At 45.4% G+C, this 23419-nt stretch overlaps 1 protein-coding gene across 2 annotated transcripts; it reads left to right on the forward strand.

The window, feature by feature from the left end:
• The first annotated feature begins 3503 nt into the window (after window positions 1–3503).
• HMGXB3 (HMG-box containing 3) lies at window positions 3504–23259 on the forward strand. Of its 2 annotated transcripts, none has more exons than XM_021552202.4 (20): window positions 3504–3730; window positions 4359–4506; window positions 4930–5104; window positions 5698–6261; window positions 6920–7018; window positions 8531–8662; window positions 10441–10856; window positions 11202–11377; window positions 11669–11766; window positions 12328–12426; window positions 12951–13100; window positions 14740–15041; window positions 16361–16488; window positions 17033–17164; window positions 17425–17609; window positions 18193–18412; window positions 19478–19611; window positions 19998–20114; window positions 20423–20632; window positions 21346–23259. In XM_021552202.4, exons 2-20 carry the CDS (start codon window positions 4361–4363, stop codon window positions 21799–21801), a joined length of 3939 nt encoding a protein of 1312 aa, XP_021407877.3. In that variant the 5' UTR covers window positions 3504–3730; window positions 4359–4360; the 3' UTR covers window positions 21802–23259. The 2 variants fall into 2 exon arrangements, with proteins under 2 accessions (XP_021407877.3, XP_085447516.1); XM_085591390.1 differs by having other exon boundaries at window positions 3596–3730; window positions 14743–15041.
• Window positions 23260–23419: the final 160 nt, after the last annotated feature.

Raw genomic sequence — 23419 nt, forward strand, 5'->3', positions numbered from 1 at the left:
GAAGATGATCCCCCCCAAGCCCTTGGCAGTGTTCTTTTCCTTGCTGCCACACTGTCTCAATCTCATTTGGCTTTTGTTTCAGGGGATGGGGTCATGAAAGCCTGCTGGAAACTGGTGCTGTTCGAGGTGACACACAGAGAAGATGTCAAATCACACTCTGGGAGGACACCTCTGCCCCACAGCACTTACACGACAATGTCGTGGTCACTGAACTGGAGCAGGGCTGGAGCATCGGGAGGCTTGCAGGTGGGGGAGCTGGAGCTGGATGAACTGCTACTCAATAGCTGAATAATCTGTTACAATTTCTCGTCTTTTTAAGCAGGCTCTGAAGTCAACTCTTCAGAAGTAAAGGCTCGGACCTGCTGCAGTTCTGTGTGCCTGCCTGTCTTTTGAACTCCTTCAAAGAGGCCCTTGTACTTTGTCAGGAAAATGAAGAGGGAGATCCCTGTGCAATCTCCACCAATACCTTTTATTTCCTGAGGTAATGATGCACGAAGTGTCCTGGGGAGAGAGCGCCCTTCCCGCTCCTGACACAGCAGGGGCTCCCTCGGGCTCACAACAGATACCTGGACACAGCTGCTTCCCCTGCTCCTCAAAGTGCTATCACCGTGTAGTTAACATTTTCATGTTCTTAATGTAATTTTTTTTCTGAGATAAAGCCATGTAAATGTCCATGGAAGAGTCAAAATGGTAAATTTAGGAAAGAATTTGAGTTTCTAATGCCATCAACAGCATGCACGTTGTCAGAACTTCTCCCTGAACAATGAGAGAAACATGGCTGCTTTCCTTCAAAAGTTTTTCTCTTAAATTATTACTTTCAGTTGTTCATTAATCCTGTAAAGTCAAACAGCCATTTTGTTCAAAATATTTGGCTAGGTAATAATTTCAAGAAAATTCTATTGGCTGTGTATTGATCTGAATAAAAGTATGGAGCTTTGGAAAAGTAGAGCGGTTGGATGGTGTGTTTGATGCAGAACAGACAGCTTGCTTCCAATTATCACAAATAAACACTCACAGAGCACAGAAACGACTGCAGGACTTCAGGAGAATAAATAACCATTTGCAGATTGAATACTGGCTGTAGTATCATTGATTTGTGAGGTTTATTAATGACTGGCTTGGTGAGAGGAGCCCTTTTTCTGCTCCTCCACAATCAGAGGAGTCACGAGATAGATGTGGTTTACATTCATCTAAAGTTAGAAGTCATGATGTAAATCGCAGAAATAGACATGGATATAGAAAAAAATCAGAAATATGTAATTTGAAAAATGTGTTCAAGCAATAGCTGCACGATATCATGCTTCCCAAAAGGTTCAAAGGAAGAGGGTTATGGGTAGAGAGCCTAATAGGGCTGTTTGTTTCCTGAGGAGCAAAGCACTAAGTTTTAACATTCATGAAAACTGAGAAAACAATTACTTTGTTACGTAGGGAAACTTTTAACCTTCAAAATTCAAGGGAACAAATGCTGATAAAGAAATGCTGGGATCCAAAGGTCCTGAGAATACTTGGAGTGGCTTCAGTACCTGGGGTGATTCCCTGTTTCCCATCAGTGAGATCTCTGGCAACTCTCATGACACAGCAGTGACAGTGCTGCCCCTTAAACCCAACACTGAGCTTCCCTGGATTTCCAGGTGGATTGCTGCTTGTCACTCCATCTGCCTCATCACTGGGACTGGGAAGCTGGACTGAATTCACTGAATTCACTGAATTCACTGAATTCACAGAATTCACGGAATGACCAGGTTGGAAGAGATCTTCAATATAATTGAGTCCAACCCAGCCCCAACACCTCAACTAAACCATGGCACTGAGTGCCACATCCAGTCTCTTTTTAAACACATCCAGGGATGGTGACTCCACCACCTCCCTGGGCAGGCCATACCAGAACTTTATCATCCTTTCTGTCAAAAACTTTTTCCTAATATCCAACCTGTATTTCCCTTGGTGCAGCTTGAGACTGTGTCCTATGGTTATGTCTGTTGCTGCCTGGAGAAAGAGACCAACCCCACCTGAGCACAGCCACCTTTCAGGAGCTGTAGAGAGTGATGAGGTCACCCCTGAGTCTCCTTTTCTCCAGGCTGAACACCCCCAGCTCCCTCAGCTGTTCCTCACAGGGTGTGTGTTTGTTCCAAGCCCCTGATCATCCCTCGCTGCTCCTCAAGGGTCTCAGCGTCCTTCCCAAACTGAGGGCCCAGAACTGGACACAGCACTTGAGGTGTGGCCTCACCAGTGCTGAGTACAGGGGAAGGATGAGCTCCTGCTGGCCTGACTGACTCCACCGCTGACTGCAATGGACTGACTTCAGGAAGGACATTGAGGGGCTGGAGCGTGTCTGGAGAAGGGAACAGAGCTGAGGAAGGGTCTGGAGTACAAGTCCAGGAGCAACTGAGGGAGCTGGGTGTGTTTAGTCCAGAGCAAAGGAGGCTTGGGGGTGACCTTATCTCTGCAAGTCCTTGACAGGAGGGTGTATACCCAGGTAACGCTTGGAAATTACGAAACCTTCCTAATCAATAATTTTCATTAACTTTTCCAATTTATTTTAAACATTATATATACTTTATATATATATATTATACATGTATTATATATATGATATATACACAAATTTATATATATTATATATAGGTATTACAGTGACATAACCAGCAACACAATGAGAGGATTTAGTCTTAAGCTGTCCCAGGGGAGGTTTAGGTTGAACAGTAAGAGGAATTTCTTCACAAATTTAGCTATTAATTATTCTAACCCTTTTATATCTCCTAATTTTTGAGTATATTGTTTCTGCTTTACCAGTCAGGCTTCAGCTGTACTCTTACTGGTTCTGCTTCTTCTGATTTCCCTGGAAAACTATTTCATTAATAGCTGAGAGCGTGTACTAACTAGCCTGTATTCATTACTATGGGGCTTCTTTCACCAGCAGGAGTATTATATTCTGACTCATATTCCCCTAGCAATCCATGTTGAACACATTTTTTTCACAAAAAGGGTGATTAGACAGCGAAATGGGCTGCTCAAGGAGGTGGAGTCACCATCCTCAGAGGCATTTAAGGAACACTGGACATGGCATGCATGGTCTGTTTGACACGGCAGTGTTGGGTTATAGGTCGGACTGGATGATCTCAGAGGTCTGTTCCAACCTAAATGATTCTGTGATTGCTGGAATGGCATCACTGGCACACTGCTTTGCTGCTCTCCACCAGGGGAAGGGCCAGGAACGCAGGGCAGAGAAATGTGTGAAGACAGCGCACAGGAACTCGATGCTATTCCTGCAGCACGCAGTGCTACAACCCGAACCCTCTCCTAACTAAGGGCTAATTATACACTAAGCGCTAATTAAGCGCTAATTAAGCAATAACCGCACCGCGCTGCCCTCGCGCGCCGCCGCCCTCACGAGAAATGGCGGGAACGCGGCGCGCGCCTGGCCGCGCACGCGCAGGAGCGGCTCCCTGCCGGCCGCCGTCCCGCCCCGCCGTGCCCCGGACGCCGCCGCCGCGGTCACTTCCGGCGGCGGCCCCGGCGCGGAGGCCCCGGTGCAGCCCCGCTCCGCCCGGGCCCGGCCCGCAGCCGGCCCAGCATGCCGGGGCGGCCCGTCCCGCACCGCCCGCACGCACGCTCCCCCCTGCACGGCCGGCCCCTGGCCCCGGCGCTGCCTCCCCCACGCCGCCGCGCCCCGGCGGGAACGTGACCACAGCTCGCCGCCTGCCCGCCCGCGCGGCCGCGGAGCTGTCCGGTGAGTGGGGACGCATTTAGCGGGACCCGAGGGAGCCCGCCGCTCCGCTTGTTCTCGGGCGGTGTGCAGGAGGCGGGGCTGGGGGCCTGAGGCTCGCCCGGGGTCACCGGCGGTGCGGGCCGTGCCGGGGCTGTGCCCGGCGTGCGTGGTGCTGCCTTTATCTCCCGTGTCCTCCCCGCCTCCCAGCGCCCCGGGACTGCAGCCACCCTCAAGCCAGGCGCCCCGGGGAGCTGGCGGTGCGTGAGGGGCTGTAAGGCGTCCTGCTCCTCCAGCCTCCGGCCTGGCTTGTGTAGCGTGGCCGTGATGTGACACCTGATAGCCCCACAGCTGCTGGCAGAGTGTGCGGCTCCCTCTGGGTCATCAGACTTACCTGAGAGTTCCCCGTGCAATTGCAGCTCTGGAAATGCAGATGCAATGTGTCCACGCTGAGCTGATGGTATTGAGGTTGTAGAAACAGAAGTTTCCTTCTAAAAGTAGATGAATAGAGAACACATAGTTATCTTGATTCAATTAGAGTCAAACTTACATGCCTGCAGTGCTGTTAGTTTACTGAAGTGATTAAAAGTGCTGTTTGCTGGGAGAAGCATTGTATAATCTGGCAATAGCTAACCCAGAATATGTGTTTTAGCCATGGAGGCTCCCTATGATGGCGCTGAGGTAACTGTGGTGATGGAGGAGATAGAGAGCACTTACACTTACACCTCACCAGTGCCATCCAAGAAGAAGAAGAAACATAAAAGTACTGCTGATCCTGGAGAAAAAGCCAAGAAGCCTCGGTAAGTTCTTTCTGCCTTCATTTAGTTCCTTTGTAGGGTATGGGAGCAGTTTTCCTTGTTTCTGACATAAGTGGACTTTGCAGTGCACTTGGAACAACTTCATAGTGTAAAACATTGTATATGAAATATCAGCTTGACACTTTGGGCCTGCTCAGATATTCTTTACAGGTGCTACTGTTGCTCAGTTTAGAGTTTGTTTACCCCAGAATAATTAGCCTTAGGCTGTTCCTCGGAGGTTCTCTTTTTTTCTTCTGAGGCTCTCCCCAGAGAGTTTCCATTTGATTAAAAAATGCATTTACAAATAAAATAAAATGTAACTTTCTTGTCACACGACCTTGAGACAAACCTAAACCTTGTGGATTTTATGTAGGAAGGAGTTTATGTAGAGTGACATTAATATTTCAATTTCTGGTTGTGTTTCAGCTCTGCTTACCTTCTCTACTATTATGATATTTACTTGAAAGTACAACAAGAGCTTCCACACCTCCCTCAATCTGAAATCAACAAAAAGATCAGTGAGAGCTGGAGGTTGCTCAGTGTGGCTGAAAAGAACTACTACTTGGAGAAAGCCAAGCTAGAGAAAGAGGGGCTGGACCCGGTGAGTTGTCTTTCTGGAAGCTCTTTGGCTGCTGAGGAGAGAGGCAGTTACCTGCTTACATAGCACTGTGTGGGAGAGTCATTTAACTGCAGATTCTAGTTTGTATCCTTGCTCAGGACAGCCTTTAGAGAAGCAGTGTGAGGCTACTGCCTTTTTCCTTTTGCCTTCTGTTCAGTTGAGGGAGGATGGTTTGTAATCCAGGATGGATATGTCTGGTACCTGCTCATGGCAGTTATTTTTGTGTCCTTTCATCAGAGTGAGCACTGGTAAAGTGGGTGATAAAACCAGGACTGAGAGGGATTCTACAGGCTCTGTCATGTGGAGAAATTCCCAGCAAATGACAGGAAATTATTTGAACCTTAGGCACTAAAATAGCAGGATTGAGAACTGAATCTCTTCCTTTTCTCATATTAATTTATTCCATCCTCTGACTAAAATAGCAGGATTGAGAACCGAGTCCCTTCCTTTTCTCATATTCTCCTTTTCTCCTCTTTCTCTCTGTTTTCTCCTTTTCTTCTCTCTTCTCCTTTTCTCTCATATTTTCTCTTTTTCTCATATTCTCAATTCATTCCATCCTCTGGTTTTGCCCACAGAACTCCAAGTCATCCACTCGAACTGCAGTAGTCCCTGACATTCCAGGCTTCCGTAAGATTCTTCCTCGCTCCGATTATATAATTATTCCCAAAACCACTCTTCAAGAAGACAGGAGCAGGCAGTCTCTGGAGCTGTGTGTGACACAGAGCCCGGCAGCATCCGAAGGCTTGGCAGCTCCCAGGAATGTCACCGGCGTGCCCCGTGACGCCGTGCAGAACGTCCTTTCCGTGGACTCGGGCCAGGCTGGCGGCTCGGAGCCGTGCATTGCCATCGAGGGGCTGGCAGAGGACACGGCAGCCTTTGCCCAGCCCGAGGCTGCAGATGAAGCAGTTACCTCAGAGGTTCTTTCTCATTATGTTGGGCCTGTGACAGAGAAAGTGGCTGGAGAGATCCTCTTGGATGAGGCTTCTTTGGAAATAGAAGGACAGCCATACCAGACAGCCCAGGTGGTTATTGAGGAGACCCTGGTTAGCAGCTCCACAGACATCTCCAACGGGGGCATCGCTGTGGCCCGTCCCCAGGTGCCTGATGGGGTGTCTGTGGTCACTGTGGTGACTGGGAGGGTAAGTTTTTCCAGTGACACTCAGGCTCCTGCCAGATCTCACCTGAAACATCTGAGTGCTCTTTCCCCCATTCAACTTGAGATCCTCATTGGGTGCAGGAGATCCTCTGATTGCCCAACTTGCTGATGCTCAGTGTTGAGAGAAACAGAAACTTTTGTAATCAATGAGGCAAAAGTAACTCCTGGACTGAGTTGTCTCTACTTGCAGATTGACTCAGCACTGTACTGATACCAATTGTGTCTTAATATGACTGAGTTATTTCAATTGTTTGTTATAACAATATTTGAGGTATTGCAGTGCCAGTAATTGGGTTCTGCAGTTGCACTGCAAGATTTTGGTGAGAAAAAATGCTACTGCTGTGCTCCTGGTAGCTGTTTTCCTGGTTGCAGAGAGGTAGAAGGGAGTCCTTTTAAGTTGAAGTCTTAGGGATTGGTCATAGAAACCTTAGTCTGTGAAGAGCTGGATTCTCTGTTTTGTTTGAGGAGTTTGGTAATTTCCAGAGTACACCTGGTAAGGCCGTTGCTTTTGAAATGATTGTTACTCTGTCCTGTATTCTGGTCTCATCAGTCCTTAAGACACATTAATGTTCGTGAGAGGGAGGGATATGGGTCACCATGTCTTGTTTTCTGCATGTATTTTCCCTTTGACTTCATTTCAGGATACTGAAGAGAGTAGCTCCTCCACACCTGCAACACAGTTTATCATGTTACCTTTGCCAGCTCATTCTGTTGTGGAGAACCCAGCATCAATTAAATTGGTAAGAAATTCAGAATCTTGTATGGTGTGTTAAGATTTGGCTGTATTGTTGTAGATTTGTCTTAAATATGTGAGAGGGGGAATTGCTCATGATTCAGTTTTTAAAGATAATCCAATTTGGAGTCACCTTATCAGTTGATGTATTTCTTGTCTCTTGTGTTATGTCTTGCATAGGCTAAAAGGGTCTCTGACTTCCTACAGTGTCTTACAGGGCACATTTCTTCTGCTTTCATCTTCAGGGAATTCTTGGAAACAGGTGGAGTAGATAAAGCTATCACAACACATCTGGCCAACAGCAGTTTCTGTGTAGCCATCTACATCCACTTGTTGGATGCATATTTGTCTTCATAAAAAGCAGTGTCCATCCCTTTAAGGGCAGGGATCTGCTCTTATGGCAGGAAAACATGAACTCCAAAGCTCTTTGACAGGAGAGGAACAATGACCTGAGGTTTTGAGAAGCCTTTAATATGTTAAAGGCTGTGTGGCCTGTTGCATGAGGAAGAATAGTATTATTTCACTAATCTAACCTCTCCAGCCACCTGGAGTGTTTTTGTAGCCATTTTGGGAGTTCATTGTACAGTCAGTACTGCAGCTCCTTCTGTTATATAAGCTAGCATCAAATCCTGTTTTCCAGGTTCTCTATGCTTCCAGCTGGTGGAACACTGCAGATATTTATAGTGGTGCATAGTGTGATGCTCTTCCAGTTGTCTTGGGGAGAACGGAAATACCTCAGGTCTTTCTTCCTGAGAATGATCTGGTTAAAATTGACTCATTTCTTTGACAGCAGCACTTGCATTTCTAGAAGAAATCTGTACCTAGTTAGGGAGTTACAGTACAACAGCTCCCTCGGGAGTCTTGAGAGCAGGATATTGGGAAGTGCTATGCTGACAAACACTCATATGTGTCAGTGCAGTTGTCCTGGCAAAGATGACATGTTCTGCTTTAGTTGTTTGTATAAATAGTGCCTGGTGATGCTGCTCATGTTTCAGTAGTTCATAGCAAGTTACAGTGAAGGAATAGGGAGCACTTGACCATCCCATACAGCAACAAATTACTGGTGAAACTGCCTTTGCATCATGAGTACTTGTCTTCAAGTCTTTTTGCTGTGTTGTCATGAGTGTTAATCACATCTTGTCTTACTGTGGATTGCTGTTAGAAGCATTTTAATGCCATCTGACTATGACTTTTTCATGTTCAAAAAAATAATGTTACATCACTGTAAATGCAAGATTAGCCTCTCCAGGAGGTTATGTGCATTGTTCATCTCTGCTCTGCAAGTTGATCTAAATTCTGGTAATGCCAGAGGCTGTTGTGTAGACTGAGCATTTAGACTTGCAGTAGTTACAGTGCTGACTCACTCTGACCCAGCTGTGTGGTGTTTCTTCAGTAAAATTAATAATAGTGGAAAGCTGGTGATTTGCCAAATAAAATTTGTAAGGTACTTATGAGGAAAAAGAAGTGATAAGCACAGCTTTGCAGTCTGTAGACAAATTCTTGACAATTCTTGTTTCAGACAACCACCTATACTCGCAGGGGACATGGAAATTGCACCAATCCTGGCTGTTCCTTCACTTATGTCACCAGGCATAAGCCACCAAAATGCCCAACATGTGGGAACTTCCTGGGAGGGAAATGGATCCCAAAGGTAAATTTGTCTTTCCTTTCCTGACTTCGAGACAAAACATGCTGGTTTTGTGCATGCCTGTGATACTTCTAGACCTGTAGATCTAGCGCAGGAGGTCAGATATACCAGAAATTATCAATTATTCCTGCACTTGTGTTCCAGTGCATGTGCTGGAGCAAGTCACTGTTGCAGAGGACACAGCCAAGGTGAGACCTGAAATCACCACACCTTGGGTAAAGATGCCGCTCGTATCTGTTAGAATAGATGGGGCTGCATTTGCTAGTTCTCTCATTGAGAGGATACACATTCTTCTGGCCCTCTCCCTGCACAGTTCCTGTGACTGGAAGACATTGCCTGTTCTTCCTGCTACAGCCCAGCTAAGCTTGGGAAGTTGTTTTGTGGTAATACCAGCATTTGAAGTTTTTCCACAAATTTAGTTTTCTGTGGTCTTTCAACATTGTTTTTTTAACAGAGAGGAGGAACAACTCTCAGTCAACAATCCTTTAGGAGCTTGTTAATAAAGTTGATGTAATGGAAGCTGAAGTGCTGTTGGGTATTGTTGCCTCATGGCTATATGTCTGATCATGATGTTCTGACCTCTGATGGGAAGGAAGTTTCCAGGTGTTGGTAGAGTTGACTGAGTGGAAAAGTCTTTCTCTGCATGATGCCTACTCTGCTTAAGCTATTGGCATCTCTGCTAGCTGTGTACAGAAAAAAAACCACTTGGTCCTTAAACCTTGGCACTATCCTGGTAATTAGTCAGTTCTGAACAGATGTGCATTTCTGTCTGAAGGAAGGCTCCTCAGACACAATTTAAAGAATGTTCTCAGTATGAAAATTGGCATTGACATTCAGTGGCTTTGTGTGGATTTGTTCTAAACTTCCTTTGTTTTGTGTCTGGATCCATTAAACATTCAGGGATGAGAACTCTTTTGGGCAGCTTGTGAAATCTGTGGTGTCTGAGCTGAAGGCTGAGCTTCCTGTGTGGTTGGGTACAAATAGTGATGGTGACATCTTCACTTTTGTTTGGTAAACTTTCTGAGGTAGAGAGATGGCTGAATGCAAAAAGTACTTCTGGATTCTGCCTGAGCAGGGCATGTCTGCTGCTGTTCAATCCTACCCTGGTTAGAACTGAAAGGTTTTAGAAGGAGTTTTCCTTTTTGTCTTTCAGACTTACTCTGATCTGCTTGACTCAGTTTCTGATATATTTTTCCATATTTCCATTGAGTGTTCATTGTACCTTTGTTGACTTCAGTACAATGATTTCTGTAGCCTTAGTCTTGGAAGCAACATTTTTCTTAAAGTCAGAAAATCCTCCTAAGTAATCCTGTTTTCTGGTTGGCTCACATTTTTGCTCTTCTGAAAGCATGTATCCAAAAGAAGCAAATTCTCTGTTGTAACTCCCTTTGATTGCTCAGTAATGTGGAAGAACAGCATCAGAGAACTGAAGCTATGAAAGAAGAGTGTAGGAGGTGGGCCCTTGCTACAGAGGTGGTGGGTGACTTTGTGGTGTTGATGCTAATGGTGATATTTAAAGGAGTTTAAGAAAGATTGATTCTTCAAAGTAAACAGTGTCTAAAAATAATACATGAAGGGCCAAGAGGCCAGATACAATGTTAGCAGGGTCTTTGCTGTTGTAGGAGATGCTGTCTGTCTGCTCCCTTACAATTCACTGCTTAAACACTTGGAATTTTGCTGTTTTGATCCAATAGGCCAGGGGAAACATGGCATATGTGCTGGGGGCTTGCTTATCTGTGAAAGCTGAAAGCTCTGAAATGTGACTCTCTCCTTGTTTCCAGGAAAAGCAACCAAAAAGCAAATCTGAGCCAAATTCGGGCACCTCTCTTAAAACTCCAGCAGCTAAAAGAGGTCAGCAGTCAGCCCTCACAGAACCCACGGCTGTTAGCAAGAGCTCCTCCAAGTCTGCCTTGGAGAGCTCTGAAGCTGTCAGCCAGCTGCTGAATGCTGTGCCTGTCGGCGGGCAGATGCCTGAGATGGAGTGGGAGGAAGTGATCATCTCTGAGGGCCACTTTCTCCCAAATAATGTGCTTGCTGAAGACAGGAGAAGTGCTGTTGGAGTGGAGCTGGGCCAGGAGAGCCAGCGGCAAGCAGACACCTCTTCGGAGCAGGCAGAGAAAGGAAGTGTAGGGCTGGGGATGTCGACGTCTTCTGAGGTTTTGAGTCCAAATGCTTCTGTGAAAAAGCCAGTGGTGGGGTGAGTCAGTTTTCCATGTGTTTTGGGAGCATATGGTGCCTATTGTGTGCACGTGGGACTAGTCCAAGAAGTTGAAGGCTGTTGGCAGTGCTTCCTGTAAGACTTACTGTGTTTGCTGTCTGTTTTGTGCCAGTTCAGGGTTGTCCCTTGAGTCTTTGTCCATCAGAACTATTTTTTTTTAAGTGACAGATTGTAGTCACAGGGCAGATGCAGCCTTAGCACTGTCTTTCTATTGCAATAGCTGTGGTTAGTGTGCTAACAAAGCACAATTCAGGGAAAAGAGAAAAGCTGAAGCTGAGGGGAAATAGATGGAATATTTTTCCACTTGTAGCTCTTGTTTTTCAGAACCGATGCAACAGCTGCTACACACAAGGGACAAGAAGTAAAGAGTAAACCAAGACCCAAGCCCTCCTTGCTGGCTGCAGCCAGACCCATGCGAGCCATTCTGCCTGCTCCAATCAGCGTGAGGAGAGAAGCCCGCATGGAGCAGCTGAGCAGCAGGCAGGCCTTTGCAAGTGCTGGTAAAAGCAGCATTCTCTGTGTGCTTTGGGAGCTGTTGTCATTCCTCCCCTTCCTGAAGTGATGTCTACCAATAATGAGATAGATTTCAGGGGAGGTGGTTACCAATGCTAGGAAGAAAACAGTTTGTCTCTGCCTGAGTGGAGTAAATGGGTCATGAAACACCTGCTTGGGTTATTTCAAGCTCAGAGGAAAGATCTCACATGACTACTGTGGCATTTAACAAAGATGTCAGAAAGCAATAAAACCTGTTTTCTCACGTTTTACCTGGTGCATCTCTTTCCTCCTTCTAGACAAGCATTCCCCTGTGATAACATCAGGCTTGAAGCCCAGTACACTGAAACAATTGGGCCAGTCAGTTCTGCAGCCAACAACTGCTGAGGAGCAAAAGGTTGTTCTTTAAATGCAAACTATTTTCCTGGATTTTTTGGGGGGAGGGTTTTGTTTGTGTGTGTTTTTTTTCTTTCCTCTTCCAGGTGAGTGATATGACCTGAGTGAGAAATAGAACAAAAAATGTAACACCTTATGATGATGAGATCTGTGAGTGGCTGTTCTTATTATATGACTGGATAGCAGAATGACTGCTTGGTGGCTGAGTGTGAGAGCTGAGCTGAGAGATGCTGTTGGACAATCCTGCTGTTGATTACTTTGGGAACCTCCCAGCTACTCCCAGAAGATGTTTTAAGGATCTGCTGGTGCTTTGATAATCTGACATGCAATATTGAATACTGAGCTTTTCACATGTAAAATATGACTGTGTATGCCAAGGTGCTGAAATGAATCTGTGAATTGTAATTCCTTTGCATGCAAATAGTGTCTTATGGTATTATGAAAATTAAATGAACATTAATTAATCTCTTGGGGGCAGGAATGCTAATGGGCAATTATATTGGTGCATGTATGTATTTAGTAGTAGGTGTCTGAGTGTTTTTTGTCTGATTTCAATCTCTAGCTCCACAGTTCTGTGACAAGCAGGGCATCTCAGATTAAAGTTGAAGAGGTCAAACCAGACGTATTCCCTTCCTACAAGTACAGTTGCACTGTAACTTTGGTGAGAATTTTTCAACTTGTGACTTCTGCCACGGGGAGTGTCCTCTCTGGGATGAGAATGATATGGGGCTTCTGTTTTGCTGACTTGCACAAATACATCTTGTTTTCAATGTGAAGTGTCATCTCTAGACCTAGTCCAGGATGACTGTGTTCTGTTTTGCAGTTATGTTTGGGGCCTTGTTAAGAGATGGATTTTAACTCATGTTCCAGTGCATAATCCCCATCCCCTCCTTGAGTGCAGCAGGGAGGATCAGGGGTTTCTGAATTAATTTAATGCTCTTCTGGTCTGAAGAACTGGCCCCAGAATGTTTAAGTGCTACTTAAAGGATTCTGTGCAAAGTGACAGGGCTTGCTATTGATGTTTAAACAAGATGCTATGAAGTGCAGATAAAACATATAATAATCTTTTTTAGAATCTTTTTGGCTTAGAATCATAGAGTCATTCAAGCTGGAAAAGACCTTTAACATAATGGAGTCCACCTATTAAAAGTTAAGGTCAGCAAATATCCGTTTTATGTCATTCAGGATTTGGGATTAGCAACATCACGTGGCAGAGGGAAATGCAAGAACCCCTCCTGCAGCTATGTGTATACAAACAGGCACAAGCCACGTGTCTGTCCAAGCTGTGGATACAACCTTGCCAAAGATAGGACTGAGAAAACAGCAAAATCCCTGGTAAGGTTCACGCTGGCTTGTTTTATCACGTGTCTGTTATGAGCTGGGCAGAGAAATGTAGTTTGCAAGTCCCTGTGGAAGCATGGAAACATGGTTTGGGCTTTTTTATTTTTTAATTATGATAAACTTTTCTGGCAGAATGGTTTCTATTTAAAATATCTGGGATGATGTGGGATGATGTTAGTTGAACTCCTGTAGCAGTGGTGCATCAGGCTGATAGAGTCTTGAGCACACCCAGTGCTACCACTGGGTGTCTCCTCAACTTAAAAATGCTTCTGTTGTGTCAGTACATGCTGGGAAAATCGACCCTGAAGTCACCACATTGTTGTGTCAGCTTTGCTGAACTTCAGACTTCATCAAGAAACTCCCAAGTATGCTCTGCTTTGTGAGCAGTTTGGGTTTAGTGTCAGTTAAGTTAGTACATCTTATATTAGAGTTTCCTGTTTTTAAGGGTTTGTAGAGCAATCTTAATTCCAACCTGAATTTATTTCTGGATGTCGGGTTTTTTTTCTGGTGTATAAATATGTTTTCAGTTGTCTGCTGTTCTGTGTGGATGTAATTAATTCTGGGGTTATTTTTTTTTTTGCCTTTGCAGTATCAGAGGTTAGCTTTTCTTATACTGAATTGTGATGTTTTTAAAACAATAAATGAAAAAAAGGAGCTTTCCTGCTCTTAGCTGAAATGCCTACTCAGCAAGTAGGCAGAATTTTAGTCTATGTAGTAATGACTCATTCACTTGCCAGGTTTTTTTTATTTTGAAAAACTTTGTTTTAATGGTTTTGTTTTTTCTTTAAAACGCAAACAAATTGAGATGGCCTGTGTGAAACCTACACACAAACAGCTGTGTAAGGAACAGCAGTGTGCTTAGCTCAGCTTCCATTCTGAGAGGCATGTGGCTTGTCTCTTCCTCATTTAGTGTTTTTCTGGATATAGATCTGTTTAACATTCCTGTCACACAGTTCATCGTTGTCTCTGGGCTTTTGACTGATCATTTATCTCATTGCTAGACTAGTCAGAAAACCAGGTTGAAATGTTGACAGAAGAATTTCAGGGATTAAATAGATTAGCCTCTTTGGGTTCTCTTTGTTCTCCTGGCACAGCCTGGAGTTTGGTTCTCCTGTGTTTGTGCACTTTGTTGTGATGGTATGTGTTGGAGAAGGGTATACTGTAGCTGATCAGTTGTTATTGATTAGTGTATTCTGTGTATCACAGCCCCCAGTTGTCAATAGTACTTGGTTCCTCCAGCTTCTGGAGAGCTGTGCAGGCTGCCCTGAGCCTGTGCCTGATAACCTGTGGAGAAAGATAGTGAAAACTGGGGGTTCAAGTGGTGAGGCTTATTGAAGTGTTTATATACCTGTGGGTGGTTATCCTCACCTTCTGGATCCCCAGTCACTGCACTTAACATTTCAATGGCCAATCTGTGATGGTTTGGCAATGCAGGAGTTCCAGAAGGGCTGGGCTGTAATAAACTATTTTTGTTAAAGTAATTTGAGCTTGAAGTGGAGTCAGTGATTCAGCAGTACAGTAGAAGTCAAGTTTACTGAGTGCAAAGGCTACTGTGTTTCTGCTGCCTTTTATGACTTCTTTGGGCTTAATGTTCCATCCCCAAGCTTGCCTAGTTGGATGTGTTGCTTTCTAGGAGGTCAGTCCAGGCCAGCCAGACGTGCTGAACACCAGCGAGCCCCTGACGCCGTCCCAGAAGGAAACGCAGCGTCAGTCCACGCTGCAGCTGCTGCGCAAGGTGATGCAGATCCCCGAGAACGAGTCGGAGCTGGCAGAGATCTTCACCCTCATCCACGAGCTCAACAGCTCCCGGCTCATCCTGTCCAACGTCAGCGAGGAGACAGTGACCATCGAGCAGACCTCCTGGTCCAACTACTACGAGTCCCCATGTGTGCAGTGCCTCCTCTGTAACAGCCCCTTGTTCAAAGGGGGACGGAAGTAAGATTCTGCTTTGGATTTTGACTCTTTCAAACTCATGCTGATTTTCTTTGTTCTGAGTCTGCCTAAAATAATATTTGCTTTGGCCCCTGGTAGTGAAGCTGGTGAAAGTGACACTGAGTAAGCTCAGTGTGTGTGGAAAGATTTAGCAGGATCAAAGAGTGACTGCAAAGTCTAGATGTAACTTTTCTCTTATTGAAACAGAGTATTTTCATTAGTCATCCCCTCTTTGTTTTCCATTCTGATGCTTTGAGGTTGAGAGAGGAAAACTTGTGTGTTTACAGGTGTACATTGTGTGATGTCCTTTTTCTCTCTCTCTTCCCTGGTCTGAGTATTTCCTCTGTTTGTCTTTTTGCTTATGATATTTTCATTCCTTTCATTTCTAAGTGTGTGCTCGAGTGAATGCTTTTTTGGAACAAATACCCAAATTAAAACCTGAAGGACTGTCAGAAACTTTTAGTACATAGGCTAGATTGCCTTAGCTAGATTTGTATGAAAGCCTGCAGGATATCTTTTCCCTGAGTCTGCCATATATCCTCCTGTTTCTGAAAACATAATCTAAGTTTTTTCCTACAGCAAAATGTTAGGGAGTTTAATGTTGTTTCTTTCTTCCACAAAAAAAAATCTTAATACAAATTATGGATATTTGCTTTGGTCAGGCTAGCACTAATTTAGATCTTTCCAGAAGAGATGCTTTTTATGCTCTGTGTTTTTTATTTACTTACCAACCTGTGCATTGTAAATCCTTGCCTGTGCCTGGCTGCTTTGCAGTGCTCTGCATGTGGGACTCTCCCATGTGCCTGCATAGGCTCTAATTGAAGGCCTGGCAGTGGGAAAGAGTTGACTTTGGCTTTGATTCCTGCTTTCTCAGGTGGACAGCAGTATTTCAGCCACTGGCACTCTACTGTCTGAACTTTCTCCTTGTCAGTTACACTGTAGAGGAGCTGACCTTTCTCAATCTATGTGCAGGACAGGCTGGCAGGTGGAATGTGTTACTGATCACCACAGCAATGGTACAGACACTTCTCCCAGGGCAGCTGGGACCACAGGTTTTCTCTACCTCTCCAAGAGTAGATGCCCAATGTATGGAGCTGAAGGCATGCTCTAGTGCTGTTGAAAAGAATGTGAGCAGTGACCTGACTCTGCCTGGGAAATCTGTTTTAAAATGTAACTTTTTCTCGTGCGATATGATGTGGTGAGCTGGTTTAGATTTACATAATAATGAACTCATGTCAACTGGAATGTCTGAAGTTACTGCAGGGCTGGACTAAAAAACCCATTGGCTTCACTCAGAGTGGTTTTTTTGTTGTGTGTTGCAGTTCCCTTGCTGGTCCTCAGGAATGCTGGCTGCTGACAGCCAATCGGTTACAGGTGGTTACAGCTCAGGTCAAAGTGTGCTTGAACCTGCAATGTCTGGCCCTCCATAGCTTCACTGACATTTACACAGGTAGGAAAATGTGAACATACAGCATGACTACAGTCTGAACCCTTTGGAAGCCTTGGGATTGTATCAGGGCATTGTCCAGGCACAGAAAAGCTTGGTCATTTCTCCAGTGCATTAAATTTGAATTATCTTTTAATTGCTTCTGCTTATTCTGCAAGTAAATCTGTATTTGTGAGTGAAAATACATGAATGTTCTAGTGAGGAAGACTTGATTCACTGGTGTAGGTCTCTATGTGTATGTTGAGTTCTGCAAGGCAACCCCTGAGATCAGTCAGAGACATCTCTGGAGAGTGCTGTTTCATGGCATTGGCTAGTGAGATGGATAGACAACTGTTCCTTGTAGCTTTTTAAATCAGCAGACAAGTCTGTGAAAGGAGCTGATCTTTCAGCAGGGAACGCTGCATTTCAGAGGTGCAGAAGCACTGTTTGTGTTTTCATTATCCTCTAAACTGTACTGGTGAGTGTATTGTGTATCAGTAAGGAATATATTTCTTTGTGAGGGAGATTTGGAACCCTACAGACAATAACTGTCTTGTTTTAACTGCAGGCCTTTTCAATGTGGGTAACAAATTGTTAGTGAGCTTGGATCTTCTGTTTGCAATCCGAAACCACATTAAACTTGGAGAGGATCCCAGAGTGGCTGTTGGCAACATCATTGACTCTGTTCAGGAACAAACTGGTGGGTTTTTCTTCTTGCTTTTTACCATAACATACCAATCTGTGACCTGATAATTACTGTTAGGTTATAAAAAGGCAAACCTCACCTATTTTAGAGTTTCTATTAAATCACTTCCTAAACCAAACAGTACCTCTATTACCAGTTATTTGTAACAATTCTCTGAAGGGCAAGTTTGGTTTTATCCTGTGTAGGAGAGCCCTACTACCTCTCCACTGGCTTCAGGACATGAAAACTGTAACAGTGGTATCTTCTCTTTTCAGACAAAAGCCTGAGCCCTGATGAGCAGGGTCAGCTCCAGGAACTGCTGTGCAATGGCTACTGGGCTTTTGAATGCCTGACAGTCCGGGATTACAATGATATGATCTGTGGAATCTGTGGCATAACCCCCAAGGTGGAAATAGCCCAGAGGAATATGGAAAATGTCCTAGCACTGAAAAATATAGAGGTAGGTTTTTTCCACAGCTCATATCCTGTTCGTGTTCAAAGCAGATCATAATGATTTTTTCCTGACTCTGGTCTTCGTGATGCACGATAAATACATGAGACCTTTGTGAGTGGTTTTCTGCTGATGCCTGACAAGAGGATGTGGCTGGAGCAGCAATGCCTGTGCTTCCTCTTAGAGATGTTGGTGCGTAGTTCAGAGAAAACAAGATCCTTTGTCCGTGGACCACAGCTTTTGTCCAGCAGCCTTGGGCAGTAGGAACCTTGGATGGAGGTTGTTGAATTTGGCCTTCTTCTTTTGACATGAACACATTTCCTCAAGTTTCCCTGAGGTGCTGTCTTCCCTAATGAGGAAAAAGCCATAGTAGGAGAATGTAGCATGTCTTGCTTTTATGTCAAATATGTCAAATTTTGAGTCTTTCCTGATGCAAAGTGGTTGTGGGAAGCTTTAGGAGACTGAAATAATCTTGTTATATTTGAGCTAAGCACTCTCCTGGATAGTCCTCACGCCATGAGTGAGACTGGCATAAAACTGTCAAATGAACTGTGGTTGTTTGTATTTGATCACTCTTTCTTTCTCTTTATAGTTTACTTGGCCAGAATACTTGCCATCAAGTGAAGTGAATGTAGAAGACTTTTGGTCCACAATGGAGACAGAGGTGATTGAGCAGGTGGCTTTTCCTTCTAGTATCCCCATCACAAAGTTTGATGCCTCTATTGTTGCTCCTTTCTTCCCTCCACTGATGAGAGGAGCAGTCGTGATCAATACAGAGAAGGACAAGAACCTGCATGCACAGCCAGTGCCAGGTAATGGCTCAGGTTGTGCTTATTAAGGGAGTGTTTGATGTGTTGGTGACTTCAGGCTTGGTGGTGTTTAACATTAAGAATTGCTGATTGCATGACACTTTAAAAGTGTGCTGAGAAAAGACAGGAACATTGAGGTGATTTCAGCTATTCTCAGGCTACTTTGCTACTTGAGGCCTGACTTTTCCTGTGAAGTTTGGATGCACTGGTGGGCTCTGATGCATTTGAGACATGAGGGACTTGAGAGCATTGCACTCCAAGTGAGATAAAGTCTGATTGCAGAGGGATGCATGCACATCTTCAATGCCAGTCAGTGTTTGTTTCGTGTTAGACTGATACTTGGAGTGTGGAAGTTACTGGCAGTGCTTGGCATCTCTGTTACAATCTCAATAAAGGGTGAATAAGTTTTTACAGAACTTGAGAAAAAACTAGGAGAGTGATATGCTAGTCCTGATCAGTTGCCAACATTGAGTACATCCACTGCATATTGACTGCATGGAATAAGAAACAGTGAGAGGAATAATCTCAGATCTGGAGCTAAGGTCAGTTAACACCTGGTTCCCTTAAGAATTTAGGTGTTGTGTATAGGAAGGAAAACTGGTTTTGCAAGCTTAAGTGTGTGAGTTGGCTTTGCAGACAGGGCTGCAGCTTCTTCAGAATTGGGCTGCAGAAGAGCTGTGTGGGCTTTTGTGGAAGTGGAGCTCCAGAGAAAGAACCAGGGAGATGTGAAGGCTGAGCCTGAAGCTGTTCAGTCCAAAGGCTGCAGTAACATTTATCTCTGCTCTTCTTCACTTGGTTGTCCTCACATGAGTCATTTAAAGGTTACAAATGACAGGTTAGATAAGTGTTTATGGAGTCTGCAGCTATGCTGGGCTCAGTCTGGTGACCTCAGCAGTGAAGGGCTCTAGACAAGCGGTCTGTGACGTGCTCTGCAAGTAGGACTGTTCACAGTTTTCTCTTGCTGGCTGTGGGTTGTGCAATCTCTGCTTCTGTAGTCTTCCTAAGAAATTATTTTGGTAAGTTCCCTTCCTGAGAATGAGTGCTAAAACCTGTTTCCTGCCTTTGCAGGTAATGGGAGTGCTTTGGTGAGGCTTCTTCAGGAAGAAGTCTTCAGGCCTGAGCTGATAAACTTTTACAGTGAGGAAGAGCTGCAGAGTTTTCTGACACAGTGTGGCATCCCCTGGGAAGCATCACATACAAAGGTAATGGCTTGTTTGCCCATATACAAGCCTGCAGGAGTGGAGCTGTTCTTCACTGTCTTTCCCTCATCCACTCTTGCCATTCTAGACAATTAATTTCTCATCTGACTGCACTAAGGGCAGGGATGGGTGCCAGCAGGTTATAGGATAATTTACACATGGTGAAATAAATTGAACCTTTGTGGGCTAGAAGAAAGGAAGCCTGTAATTACCTTGTCACTGGCTCAGCATTGTGTAATTGCTTGTCATCCTCACAGTGCTGAGTGTGGGATTAGGAAGTTATTGGATGAAGTGCAAATTAGGATTTGGGAGGCCTTGCATGCTGCCTTTTCTCTCTCTGCAGGAATCTGTTTATTTTAGTCACTTTCTCTGGGGTCTGTCTTTTCTAGGATGAGCTCTGCTACTCCCTCCTTGCTCTCTATGAGTTTGTACAGAATGGGACAAGCATTACACCACCTTCTGCTCATCACACAGGAGGGAAAATCTACAAAGTGTGTCCACATCAGGTAGGGAAGACTGGAGCCACAATGTTTCTTTTCTTCCTTGGCTGTTCATTATTTGACTTAACAGCATGGAACTTCCTTATTGAATAGAAGCAATGGAATGGGCTTCTCTGAGCCTTGGGAATGAAACATGTTCCTCAGGGCTTGGAAAGTTCCCCAAGAAAGGTGAATGTGTATGAGGAAATAGAGTACCTTTAGAGAAAGTACTTTCTGGCTACTGAAAAGAAGCTGAATTTTTTAAGACTAGATTTTTTTTCCTGTAAGTTTTTAGTTTTATTGTGCTGCTGCTGTCAGTCCTTTCTTTTTTCTAGGTTGTGTGTGGCTCAAAGTACATAGTAAGAGGAGAAAATGCTCGGGATCACGTGGACTTGTTGGTATCCTCACGTCATTGGCCTCCAGTGTATGTTGTTGATTCAGCCTCTTCAGTGGCGCTATGTGCAGACCTCTGCTGGCCTGGCCTGACTTCCCAGATGTGGGGGAAGAACCAGGGCTGCTTCTCTGACCCCATGGAACCTCCAACGGTTAGTTATGTTTTTGCTCTCTGCTGTGCCAGCCTAGTATGGAAAAGCTGCAAGGGAGATTAAAATTAATACCCCTCTCCCCCCGTACGTAACCTGCATTGTGGCTTGAGATAGTTTCGTAGAATCACAGAATGGTTTGGGTTGGAAGGGTCCTTAAAGCTCATCCAGTTCACCCTCCTGCCACAGGCAGGGTCACCTTTATTAGGCCAGGTTTCTTACAACCCCATCCAACCTGGTCTTGAACCCTGCCAAGGGTGAATTTGACCTGATAAGTATCTCCTGATTTAAGCTTTGCCTGTGCATCACTCCTTAGCTTAGCAGAATGTATTAGGTGTTGCCTGGGGTTTGTGTTTGATTAATTGTCCTTAAGAGGAAGAGCTGTGCTAGGAGTGCATTGTAACAGTTCAGATCATGAACTTTGGAGCACTTCACTTATTTTGACACAGGAACTCACACCTTTCAGACTACTGCTATTCCTTGGGAAGTGAGAGAGAAAGATTGTTCCTGATGCCTTGGGATTATCTGAGGGCATACAAGTGAGGAGGCAGTGTACATATCATCTTTGTGGCATGTAGGGGAAGCCTGGATCATTTAGCCTCCCTCTGATCTGGGTCACAGTGTTGGTTGAAGTTTGGCCAGCCAGTAGTTTTGTCTTCTCAGCTGTGGGGATGTTACTTGTTGTTCCACCTGGTGTGCATGTGTCTCTCCCCCAGTACGTGTCCTGCCCTGAACTGCTGGACCAGCACTACAGCGTAGACGTGACGGTGGCTGAGCACTCCCTGCAGCACCCCATCACCAAGTCCTCGGCGCGCCGGATCGTGCACGCGGGCTCGGAGCAGAGCAGCCCCTGGGACCCCACGGCGCGGCACCGCTGCATCTCCCTGTGCCGCGAGCTGGAGCCGTACGGCGCCATCGCCGCCGCCATCAGCGACAGCAAAACCAGCAACGTGCGCCAGCGGCCCATCACCTTCGAGAACCCCATGCACTATTACCTCTACAACCGCCTCATGGACTTCCTCACCAGCAGGGAAATCGTGAACAGGCAGATCCAGGAGATCGTGCAGAGCTGCCAGCCCGGGGAGGTGGTGATCCGTGATGCGCTCTACCGGCTCGGGGTGGCCCAGATCAAAACAGAAACGGAAGAGGATGAGGAGGATAGAGGCTGCTGAGTAACAAAACAGCTTGTTGGGTTCTCTCTCTGGTCGTGTGGATGGGTGGGCTGAGCCAGCTTTTGCCGCTGTCTGGCTTGAGAGTTTATTTTTTATTTTATCAACCTCCACAGGTTGGAGATGTGATGCTGATGGCTTTGACTGCTGTTACTGACCAAAGAGCTCTGTGCTTCCATAGCATCGTGATAGCTGCTGCGAGCATGGGTCTGTCACCCCCTTGCAGAAGGCTGCAACTGCCTCCAAGGCATGTGATGGACCTGCTGTTCAGGGCTGTGGGATGTTGCCCTCCCTGCAGCTGGAGAAGGGAGAAGAGTTGCTGGTAGCAGGGAGTGTGTGTGGTCAAGCACACACAAGTTTTTTTAATTCTGAATCTTGCTTGCTGACTTCTTTGTGTTTATTGGTGGCAGGGCTGGGGGTGTGGGACCAGGCAAAAATGGTAGATGGCTACAACAATTTCCCCCAAAACATTCTGAATAGGTGAATTTAGGATACTGACTCCTGCTTGGTAAACTGGCAGAGCTCTCAGGCATTGGCTGTGAGGAGTCTTGAGGGGAAGCTGCTTTAACATGCTGTATCTGGGGAGCCTCCCTTGAGGCTGCACTCCTGGTCCAGGATTGTCGGTGCTTTGGCTTCTGGGAGTTTCTAGAATTGTTTGTCCCTTTACATAAGCACTAATAACTTAGAAGCCAAAAGGTACAGTGAGAGTGTTCTGTATGGTAAGGTAAGAACTGAGCCCCAGGGCAGCTGAGGGGTTGGAGGATGGTTTAAGTGCTGTGCAAGGGATGGCTGTGGAGAGGGGAGGGACACTCAAACGCTGTCTGGGGGATCAAGGAGGAGTAATTAATGCAGTGTCACCAGAGTCAGCAGGGTTCTGTATTCCACCCTCATGGACATGCTGGGAGAGCTGCATCCACGTGTGCAATCTCATCACTTTGTCAGGTGTCACACCTGCCCTGCCCAGCTCTCTGGGGGTTATAGAGGAGTCTCCTGCTGCCCAGGTTGCTTTGTCAGCCCCTTGAGAGGAGTCAGGATGAGACCTCTGCCTCTGCAGCACACCTGAAGAACACCTGGGGCTGTGGGTGCAAAGCTGAGCTGTCATTGCTGCAGCTCCTTTTGCCCATGGCTGGTGGTGAAGGTGTTTGGTGTCTGCTGTGACCTGCAGAGGAGACAAGCAGGATGCCAGACTGCTAAGTTGCCATCTTGGGAATTTATTTTGTCTGAGTGAGCAGGGGGGAAGATTCTGAGGCTTGCGGTGTGGTTGAAAACTCCCTTCTGTGAAGGGGAAACTATTGAGTACCGTACTGTTAAAGTAAATGTATTAAGTCTGAGCAAATGCAGTAATCATGGCTTGGGGTTTTTCTGTTAAGAACATTAACTTATTATAAGAGACATTAGTGACTTTTTTCAGTCAGTGATAAAGTTTAATAAATTATCTCCAATTTTGGGGGTGAAACTGTGGTCAAGTGACTTGGGTTGTTTTTTTTGTGTTTTGGTGTTTTTTTGGTTTTTTTTTTTTTTTTTTTGTGTACAAGACCTGGATGGCTTTAGTAGAAAAAGCACAAACACTGCTGAATCTTTTCTGCATTTGCCCTGTCTTTGGTATTGCACGTGTCCCAGA

Source organism: Lonchura striata, chromosome 13, assembly GCF_050655825.1.
Source record: "Lonchura striata isolate lonStrDom1 chromosome 13, ASM5065582v1, whole genome shotgun sequence".
NCBI lineage: Eukaryota > Metazoa > Chordata > Aves > Passeriformes > Estrildidae > Lonchura > Lonchura striata.

Excerpts from the sequence above, each read along its gene's own strand:
- HMGXB3 (XM_021552202.4), top strand. The coding sequence starts at position 4,361 with ATGGAGGCTCCCTATGATGGCGCTGAGGTAACTGTGGTGATGGAGGAG. Across the intron at positions 12,427-12,950 it reads ACAGTTGCACTGTAACTTTG|GATTTGGGATTAGCAACATC; the intron begins GTGAGAATTTTT and ends TATGTCATTCAG. Across the intron at positions 19,612-19,997 it reads GGGAAGCATCACATACAAAG|GATGAGCTCTGCTACTCCCT; the intron begins GTAATGGCTTGT and ends TGTCTTTTCTAG.